General features: G+C 43.3%; 1 protein-coding gene across 1 annotated transcript in view; it reads left to right on the top strand.

The window, feature by feature from the left end:
- The first annotated feature begins 6,139 nt into the window (after positions 1–6,139).
- The window catches only part of LOC109294779, a 13,935-nt gene continuing 9,130 nt past the window's right edge, over positions 6,140–10,944 (top strand). Inside the window, exons 1-2 of the mRNA XM_019513240.1 lie at positions 6,140–7,725; positions 10,533–10,672. Coding sequence (XP_019368785.1) covers positions 10,568–10,672 — 105 coding nt within the window. The 5' untranslated portion in view covers positions 6,140–7,725; positions 10,533–10,567. The remainder of the gene's footprint in view (positions 7,726–10,532; positions 10,673–10,944) is intronic.

The raw sequence follows: 10,944 nt of genomic DNA, 5'->3' as shown, positions 1-10,944 counted from the left end.
GGCTGGGAGAGGGCATTCTTGCATGCAGGAGAGGAAAAGCTGGCCTTGCAATCAGTTTTTTATATCACTGGCTTGACAAATCTAGTCAGTACTGTGGAGATACCAGTTGAGGCTCCATAGTTAAAGTTGGGTTGAGTTTTTTTCCTCATATAGCAGGGATGCAAGCTCCTACATATGGAAAGTAGAACATTATCCTTCCCAAAATTGCATCATCACAATCCCTTGGTTCAAAGATGACTTCTACCATAGTTCATTGATGAGTCTTGAGGTGACTTGAGTCCAATTCTTGAGCCACAGATCTGCCTGCAGAATTTACAGGTTTTCTCAGGGAAAAGTAGGCTTTAGGCCTGGATTTCCCTCTCTTCCTTCCTCCAGTCTCTCCTGTGCTTCAAGGGCAAGACGCTTTACCTCAAAGCAGGCTGCCGTTTGATTGGGGTTGACACACAATTGGAATCAGTTTAGCCATGGTATTAATTTTCTAGGAATTCACAAGGAACTCCAGAGATAAGAAGCTAAAGCATAAATTAAAAATGTGTCCTTTGATAAAAAATAAAACGTGCTGTCTCTTTTTCACCCTGGGCACCTTAATAAAGGAAGAACGTGGAGTTTTCAGACTTTCAGTATCGTTAAAATGCCCTGTAACCTTATACACAGGTGGCACATGGCAGTTTTTTTCTTGATCTACTAATGTATGTTTTTTTCCCTTTTATCTTTCCAAAGTGAAAGTTCTTCTGTTTTACTACAGATAATTCAGTGAAGAATGAAACTTCCATAATGGTTTGATATCTTTCATTGTGACAGCCCACAAGATACCCTTATAAGAGGAGGCTGCTAGATACCACTCAGAGAGCTGACAGACAGCACAAGGTGTGCATGTTCTCCCTGAGGTTATCTTGCTCTGGCTGTTGAGATTGATGGGAGATGAGCATTTTGAAAAAGGTCTCTTACCTGAAGGCAGTGTTGACCTTGGTTTCACTGAAAGCAAAAAGAGGTGGCAACCATTTGGAAAGAGGATGATTCTTTGTGAGCTTCTCTTAAGATGTATTAGTGTTATGGAACAAAGGTCAAAATAATGCCATTAATTATCATATATAATTTCAAAAGAAGCTTATTGCAGCAAATTTTTCTCTGCTGGTATTCAGGGGAATGCAAGAAAGTGCAGTGATGCAGGAAGAATTTGGAGGACATGGAAAAAGGAAGAAAATGGGGTGTATGTTTAACTGCTTTAGCAAAATAATGCAGCTATAAAATCAGCTAACTGGCCTGTATGTTCTGACTGCTTTGAGCTGATACCCTCCAGCTGATTTGCCCGTATGCTGTATCAGTGAATCGGACTGGAATTTAAAATTGGAATTTAACATTATTAATGACTGAAAGTATATCTCCAAAACAGCTCTTTATATAGACTTTTGAATCAAAAAGAAATTCCCTGACATAGTATCAAGATAGAATTAAAATTCAGAGCACATACAGGAGTTAAGGGTGAAATGCTGGAATAACATCCAAATTAAGTGTGTTAAACTGGACTTTAACAATTAAAGTTAAAACAAATGTAAACATTTAAAAAATGTAGAAATGAAATGCACGCAATTTTAACTAGCAGTTTGTCCTTTTCTATCTAAAATGTTTCAGTGAGTTTTCTGCCTCATTTAAAAACAACGACATTTGTTTCTTTAGAGCCAAAATCTACATTGATATAAACAGCATGCGTTATTTGGTGGTGCTGAGCTAGATGTAAAGTAAACGCACATCACAGCTGTGCAGCTTGACTAGATGTGCCATCTGTACATCAGGGGTGTGCAAAATGTGGGTATCTTACTTGCATTTGGTGTTATGTGGGGAGCAGTTCAGGCCTGCTGTGAGCAAATGCAACCTGCAGTGAAGTCGGGAGAGGCTGAAGAAGGGTCCACATGTAAGTGAAAGTCTGGGGTGTGAGATGCCTTAAAATTTATCTTAAATGTTCCTGTCAGTTGCTTTTCCTGCTACATCTCCCTTGGCCCTCTGACCCATAGAGGCCTAGCTTTGGCTTCAGAAATGTGGTTTGTCTCTTCAACTTCCCTAACTTCAGCAATTGTTGCACCTGGTAGGAGTTGAGCCCTTTGGTCATAAGCTGCATTTGTTCACCTATGCCTTGAATGTCAAATGAGTGCCAGTGATTCTAGACTGCCTGCTGGCTCAGTCCCATGTTGGTGCTGGATCTGGCACAGACCTTTCCATGAGGATCAAACCTACTTTCTTCTGATTAGATTTGACCAACTTGACACTGAGCTCTTAACAATAATGCCCTCATAATGAAAACCTAATAAGGCAGGCGTTCATAGTATGCCTTAGGGCTAACAGAAGATACCCAAGCTAGTGCCTGGTGAAAATACCTCTTCACCTCAGAAATCCCAGCCCAGATCCTAATTTGTGTGTTGCCTCTTGAGAATCAGCCAACCTTTATGTCTCTCTATGTATAGAATGGGCCTAGTAATAACCTGGAAGCATATAGCACTTTTTACCCCCATATCTCAAAGCTCATGAAAAGATGACTAAGCATGACTAGCCCCATTTTTCAGGCAACCTGATTAAATAAGTACATTTGAATCTGTGTTCCTAATGTACCTAAATTGGACTGCTTGTTTTAGAGGTCCAGGCGTCTGTTCCTAGCTCTAAGATTTCTGTACTGTTCCATGACTGCCTTTTTTTTTAACCTTCCTTACATATTCTGTAGTGGGAGTAAAAATACTTGCCTTGTACTGAAATTAGAAATATGTGGTCTTCCTACATAAGAGGGTGATGCAAAGAGAATGAAGGTCATATAGCAGAGTAGGTGAGAACAGAATTCAAGATCTTTTGGCTCCCAACCTAGTTGACTTTCCCCCCCAAAAAGAAGCCATTGCAGTAGGAATGCCTGTCCATGTCAGTCTATTTTATCAGATTCATGTCTATGTCTTTATCAGTCTACATGTCTATGACAATCCACTTAATCAGATGGTCAAGGGAGAATACAAGCAAATTCAGTTTAGGCCTGCATCTGGAAACGATCTCTGGAGGCCTCTGCCTGTGAATACTGTTTGAGATACTAGGGTCTGATTGTTTTAGCACTATCGAGCACCTTCAAATGAAGTCCATGGAATGTGCATGTACTTAGACCCTTCAAATGTTAGGCCCTGGTCTCAAGTTCGGTATTTGTAGATTATACCGATGTCACTGAGGGCAAAACTGAACTTCCTGTGTTTACGGCTGGCTACCCAAAAATGGAGGCATCCAAAATTAGTGGAGACTTGCAAAAGTAGGTTGTACTGTACTGCTAAGTTAGCTCTACAGACATGTAGCATGCAACCATTCATAGGTGCACACTTCTGACAACATTGCTGCTATGGATGCTTACGTGATTTTCAAACATGGATGTTTCTGCTGAATTGAAATAATTTCTGTCAGATAAAGGAAAGCTGCTGCTCCTGGGAAGGCTGATTTTCTTGTCCAAGTCAGACTCAAAATCTTTGGCTATGAAACAGTTGAAACAAAAGTTGTAAACATATTTGTATCTTGTGGACGGTGCACTTTATTTGCACTCTGCTTTCTGTTAAGGATGGATTAGCTGATTTGCCCTACATGAACAAACATGAAATTCACCTCCAGGCCTTTCAGTTTTTTAGTCTGGAAAACATCCGTTTCAAAGATGAAGGTTTCATAAAGTTCTGAGTGACTAAGAACAAGGGTTGTGACAACAGAAGTCTTCTGGTAAACTTAACTGCAATGAGTTATGGCAAATTTACTGTGAGCAGGTGTTAAGATGATATATTGGCCAACAAACACAATGTGGTCTGTGTACCACTGTTTAAATTCAGACTGTTCTGATCTGCACAGCACCAGGGGTCTCATTTGTCAAGGGAGAATTTACAGCCTCCCACTTGTGCACAGGTGTTTGCGTGAAACTCAGTGTTTCAGTTCTCTCCTAATGATGCTTTTCTTTCTCTCCTCGTCACATGCATACACAATAATGCACCCCTTCACAATAAGGAGGCTGCAATCAGCCCACATGCCCTAATAAGATTTCCAGAAACCCAGTTCAACCAATTGTGAGCAGAGAAAGTAGACCTCAGGATCTCCTTATAATCATCTTGCTAACAAGAGAACCTTCATCCCAGCACCTTTCCATAAGGCCTTGCTCAACCCACATCTGGCCCACTACATGGATTAGCTGTGTTAATCTGAAGTCAAGCAGTAAGAAGGGCAGGGTGGCACCTTAGAGGCTAGATAATTCATAGAGCCCTAAGCTGTCCAAGGAGGCAAGCGTGCTTCATCAGATGCTAAGAATGCATGCTCATGAAAGCTCATGCCTCCCTGAACCAACTGGTCTTTTCCAGTTGCAGTGTCGGCCCCCCCCCAAAGATGCACACAATGCAACAGAAGCATTTTTCAGTGCACTTTCTCCTTGCTCACTACTCTGTGCCCTGTGCCATGCACTTTCAGTTCTGTGCCCCCAGCCCTTCTTCCTTCTCTGTGCTCACAGCTCTGTCTCAGAGATGTAAGTACTGTAGTCGGTTCTGCTTCCTGGGTGGTGGCAGTGCATGGTGTAGGAGCAGTGGCCAGAGGCTTGCTGCTGTAGGGGGAGATGTTACCTCCTTTTTTTGCTGCCAGCATGTGTTGAGTGGCCATTTAAACACTAATGTTCACCTGCAAAAAAAGGTGACATCTTCCCCTGCAGCAGTGAGCCTTTTGCTACTGCTCCTGCACGATGTGCCACCTCTGCCAAGGGTACTGTGTGCTGCTGCTGTTGCTCTGCCTTCTCCACTGCCAAAGCTGGAGCTGCTGCAGGGAAGGTGCAGGCTTTGTGGGAGGGTGCAAGAGATGGCAGGGCGAGGCACCCTCCCCCACTTAGGCAGCACTCAGGATTTGTGCCCCACTCAAGCATCCATTGTTACACTACTGATCTGCCATCTCTGCCCATTGCCCCTGTACTGTGATCACTCACTCAACAGCTTGTGCAGCAGATGCCACTATGTTAAAGTTTCTTGTTCTAGTCTATTGAGAGAGGCAGTTATCCGTGTTATTCTGAAGTTAGGCCAATGGCCAGGAAAGGTCACACCTTAGAGACTAATTTGCTCACAAAATATTTAAATTGCTTTCTTACTTTCTATTTAGTACCCCTACTCTCTGCAAGTCCATCCATAGCATCTGACAAAGCAGGCTGCTCCCTGTGAAACCTTATGCCTCTCTGAATAAGTTAGTCTCCAAGGGCCTTGGTACATGCTCAATTTGTGCCATTCCAAATCCATGGCACGTTGGGATGTAAAAAGAGCAGGCCATGTTCATGTTTGAGCGTGAGCTTGCACTGCTTGTGCTCCACCACTGTGGGGATGCTGAGCAGATATTCTGGCCCCCCTGGATGGCAACGTTTTTGGGCAGTGCCAAAACCCCCCACAACCTCGACTTGTAAGATGTTGGCGTGCCAGGGGCAGACAGCAGGGATCTGTGACCCAATCCTTGTTGTGACAGCACAGCTTTGGCCTCTTCCCCAAGGCATGCATGCCAAGCAAAATGTCTTCGCGTGCCATGCTCTGGCACTCGTGCCAGGGGTTGCCAAACCCTGTTCAAGCCAGTCTTGCTCCTGGGATTTCTGAGAACTGCCCCAAGGAAAGCACCAATTGCTTGCCTGACTGATGTCACTCCCAGCCTGCCCCAGCTAGTGGGGAAGCTAAGGTTGGGGCTGGGGGCTGGTGGGCTTGTGGGGGAAACTGAGGCATGGGGGGAAAGGGGAGGCAGATGTGCAGAGGCCCCTTCCACTCCTTCCCTGGATGCCCTGGTAAAATCTTAACCTGGGTAAAATGTAAGACGGACCAATGGGCCAGTTCACAGCCTATTTGAATGATGGTTAATTATTGCCTCCAAGCTGGGAATGGAAAGTCAATCCCTCTCTCCCAACCTCATCCCAACCCTGTTTCCTGTCATCAAGCTGCGTCCCTTGGGCACTGCTCGCACCACACCAATTCCTTTGGGGAGTTTCTGGGGATGACTTTCTCCCAGGGTTTTTAATATCGATTGCTGCCCTCTTAGGAGTAGAGCTCAAACTGAGCGAGAGATTGGCCTTGGAGCATGAGAGAAGACAGGGAGTGGTGCATCCTGGGATGCTGGAGGAGAGTGATGTCTTGAGCGTGCGTTTGCTCACACTCTGGAGCGTCGCAAATGCATTTCGGACAGCATAAAATGAACGTGCACCAAAGCCATAAGGTGCCACCCTGCCCTGCCTTCATGCCAGTCAATCCTGACCTTTTCCAGCACTGAGTGCCGTCCGCCCTGTTCCTATAGCCCTTGTGTAACAGCATGAGCCTCTGCCACCTGCACATGTGGCTTTCTCGCAATTAGGAAGAAAAGTGCTTTTTGCAGTCAAGTTAATTCAGATGAATTAGCTAAACTTAAATGAAAAAAATCCCGTTTTTGTAGGCTGGACAAGGTGTAAGGGCTCATTCTAGGGAGTTCTGTTGCAACCCCAAGAAGCCAAAGGTCTTCTTCATGGCTCAGGAATTAATTACACATTTTTAATTGATCAGGAAAGAAAGAAAGCTCTTCCTAGTTCAAGGTTTTTGGTCAAAGGAAAAAGAGGCTGAAAGGAAGGCCAGGGTATCTGAGATCTGCACTTCCATTTCTATATCAAAGACCAGTTTTAGTGTGAAGTCTGGTGTTGAAAAGTGGCAAAAGAAGATTATCTCTAGATAAAAGGCCATTGATTGCAGTGGATAAGGCAAGAACTTGAGAGGCCCTTTCAAATTAGGCAACTTAAAGGTAACTCCAAGCTACCCAGAGTTTAATAAAGTTAAAAGCAGTGGTGAGAACAAAGACTCCCTAGGGAGAAATCCCCCAGCCTGAGGAAAAAAGCCTGTCATTTCAAAGAAAGGCTTTGAAGTTTGGCTGGAACCAGCTCCCCTAGACAAGCAGTTAATGAGATTGCAGTAGGACATGGGTCACTTTGGTGTTTCTTTAGATCACCGTCTTGGGAACATTTGTCAACACTATAGAAATCCATTTGATTCAGAGGCGAGCACCTTCTTGCATGCTCAAGGTATAAATAGCTGAGACAGCAATACTGGAGACAATTTAGTATCTTCAAGGGTGCAGCTATGCGGCTTCTTGCCCCAACTACAGTGCTTCTGATTGGCCTCTTCTGCGCTCCCAGCTTTGTCAGTAAGTTCCCTTTCTCTTCTTATCCTCTGGTTTTTAGCACCTTTGGTTCTGATCTTTGGAAACAAAGTACTGGTACTTGTGAATTAACACGGTCGGTTGCTATAGCTGACATCGGATGCATCCTTTATTGGGCGATGACATCTTCTACTTGGCTGCTCCATCTTCTGCAGAGCACTGAGCTGATTCTTAGCACTCAGCAAATAACTTTGGGCTGGTTTATATGAGGAAGTCACTGTGCTGGAAGTTGGAATGGGAATTTACAGTGCACTTGCTGGTCCATGCTAACCCTCTGTGTGAATGATCTCAGTACACAGTAAGCCCCTTTTAAATTCACCTAGCATACATAGCAGTAACTGCTCTGTGTAGATAAGCCTTTAGTCCCCTCCTGGCAAGAAAGAAAGCAAGAAAGTAGCTTGAGTTTTGAAGTGGGGCTATCCTGAATTTTGCATGTTGTGCCTGCAGGTGCAGGAGCTATCAGCAGACAGAGTGAGCAAAGGAACTTATTTGCAGACAGAGGTTGCTGTAGGAGGCAGAGCCATTACCTCTACATTGGACATGGTAAGTGAATATCTTCCCTAGGCTTTAAGAAGCTTGGTTCTTCCAGTTTTTTCACTCACTTTGGATCACTGATGCCCCTCTGGGCATTTTCTTGAGGCTCACAAGACATCATTGTCTTTTTATCCCCCAAGCAGTTAAAGACAAAAGTCAAATAAATGTGACAGAGCCTCAGCAGGCGCTCTGCCTAATCTGCTGTTGGATATTGCAACAATATCCTCAATTTGCTTTAACAACATGCTAACTAGTGTGGTTTTCAAGATTCGAGGTTTTTAAGACCCGTGTACACAAAGCCTTAGCTGGGATGATCTAATTGGGGTTGGTCTTGCATTGAGCAGGGGGTTGGACTAGATGTGACCTCCTGAAGTCCCTTCCAACTCTAAGTTTCTATGATTCTAGTGGAAAAACTGGTTAATTAGACAGTACACTGTATTTGAATTAAATAGTCTTCAATTTTTGTAACTAATATATTGAAGTTTGTTTCCAGGAAATTGTTTTCCTTCTGTTGAATATGCATTATTTCATGGATACAATGTTCCACATTGCCTCAGTTCTAAGATTTTAATTTGGAAGTGGCAAATTAAGATTTTAATGTGGAGATAAGGCAAATTTATTTTGCTGTGCACACAGATGAGGAAGTCTTTCTAACCTTTTGGTACTGAAAAATAGCTGTAACTTTTGAAAATAACAGATAGTTTTGTTTCATTCTGCAGTTATCACAGTATAGTGGTAAAGGATTTTATAAATGAGCCTTGACTATAAAATTGGCTATAAATTAGCATTATGTGGTGATTTGTCTTCATGGATAAAACCCTTGAGAATCTCATCTTTGCCATAATGTGACTCTGGGCAAATAATTTTGGGTAAATAACTTACTCTTACATGGCATGTACCTCAGTACTAGAGAGAATGGAGAAAAAATGAATAGCAGAAAGGACAAATTGCAACCCCACTCCACATTTTTACAGTGCAAAGAAATCTCTCCTGTCTTATAAGGTAAAGTCTATGGCCACATCCAGACAAGTGAGGCTGTGTGGTATGTGGTGTTGCTATTTTCCACGCTGTCAGGTTGTTGTTTTTTTGACCCCCAAATAGCCACTGCTAGTTGCCCCCAGGGAAACAAACGTCTCTGCTTGTGTGGACATGGCCTAAAAACAAAATTATTTCTTGTTGCAGCTCTATCTGGATGTGTCTGGAGATGTTCCTTTAACTCTGCGGAGCACAGTATTGTTATACAGGCAGTCCTTGGACTTACGACACAATTGGTTCCTGAAAACCACATCTTAAGTCGAAACGTTTTGACTCGGAACCAATTTTCTCATAAAAAACAATGTCATAAATGGGGGATTGGTTCCTGAACCAAGGCCTGATACCATATTTTCACCAAAAATACCCCAGAATTTTGTACCCGATCAATTATAGACGAGTACTATAGCGACATTAATGAATTTATGTTGTAAATAGCAATCATATTGATTTGGAAGGACTTCTTTGAGGTGACTTTGCTGGACTTTTTGAAAGGCTTTTGGCTGGACTTTTTGAAAGGCTCTTGGCTGGCGTCTTCTCAGGAGTCTTGGCTGCAGGTTCTTCTGGCGTCATGTCTGCTTTCTTAAAGAAAGCGTCCAAGGAAGTTTGGGCAGATGTTCTCCAGGGAGATGAGTGATGCAGCGAACTTGTTCGCTGGCATGGCATTGCATTGGATCAAGTGTTGTGAGTCAAAACTGGCATTGTAAAGTTGAAACAGGGTGTCAATTTATAAATGTAAGTGAAAAATGTAACTCGAAACGGTGTAAGTCGAGGACTGCCTGTAGTCCTTATCCCACATGCTGGGCACATCTACACAAAATGCTAACTGCTCAGTAGCCGGATAATACTGTGCAGTAGCATGTCGCAGCACCAACAGTGCTAATACACTACTGCACAGTATTATTAGGCTACTGCACAGCAGTGTCACTTAAAAGGTGGTCACTGGAGCTACTGCACAGTAACTGCAATTACTGCGCATTTATATAGTACTTGATTATATTCAAGTACTAAATAAATGTGCAGTAACCACTACACACAGTAGCATCTCATGTAGACATGCCCACCATGTGAATATGGGAACACCTGATGTCTTGTCTCCATGGGGAAGCTGCTGTGAAGTAAGTATGAACCTGAAGAGTGAGACAACTGCTTTGCTCTAACTGCACTAATTCATCAAATGGATGCTTACTCTACTTTACATCATTCAGTTAAAATCCAGTTTTAAGTGAAATTGGTGCAATGAATGCCATGTCCACACAGGAAAACTAAGGCAAATTAAAACAAGTTAATTTAAGGTGTGAAGCCAATATTTGTTTGTTTATAGCATAATTAAACCACTGTATAGATGGTCTCATTGAGGAATAAAGTGGCTGTTTGAACTAAGACCTAGTGTAGACAAGCCTTTCGAATAGAGATAAGGGTTTTGGAGAGTAATGACCAATTTTCAGGAATATTTCTGGGAGACTGATAATCACTGGCTTTCTGCCAACTAGAAATCCTTAGCCTGTCTGGCTGACACTCCCCCTGGTGGTGTGAAAGCTGGCTTGACTTTTCCTGCCGCCTCTTAAAGAGTTTACTTAGACCATAGGCAGACATACATGTCTCTCCACAATGGGGGGAAGAGGGGCAGCCAGCCGGTGGCTGCTCTTCTGTGCAGTTGGCTTTTCTTAGAAGGCAGTGAAGCAATCCTCTCCGGAGCTCCTAGGCCCTCTCCCAATGCAAAGGACTAATAATAATATTCTGCGTTCTGTAGGGAGTCTCATTTCATCTTCCTTGTGTTTCAGACATCTCTGGAAGTCCTGTAAGTGTGGATGTTGGGATGTGCAGGTCCCATTGCATATCCCAAAGGATAAACTCATATCAACCTGGACTTCGAGGCCTCTCCAGACATTCCTCCATGTTGGACTTCCTTAGAACTAAGAAGGTGAGAAAAGTGCATCCTAAATACATGCATGAACTCACTGAAGTTGTTCGATTCTGAAGTATAATAAGCATCTCTTGTCCTGCCACAGCCTACCAACAAGAGCAATAGCTGGGTTATATGAAAGGAGAGTCTCCCTGGCTGTCAAAAAGCACCTGGGGGAAAAAAAAAACAGTCAGAGCTTGGTTGTGTACAAAGGTGTTACTCACATTTTATTATATCTTGATGCTCTATGACAGTGGTTCTTAACTTGTGGTCTACGGACCCTGGGGGGG

Source organism: Gavialis gangeticus, unplaced genomic scaffold (assembly GCF_001723915.1).
Source record: "Gavialis gangeticus isolate Ggan-Ray unplaced genomic scaffold, GavGan_comp1, whole genome shotgun sequence".
NCBI classification, from domain to species: Eukaryota; Metazoa; Chordata; order Crocodylia; family Gavialidae; genus Gavialis; species Gavialis gangeticus.
Note: the sequence above shows the minus strand (reverse complement) of the source record. Positions and strands in the feature narration are given on the sequence as shown.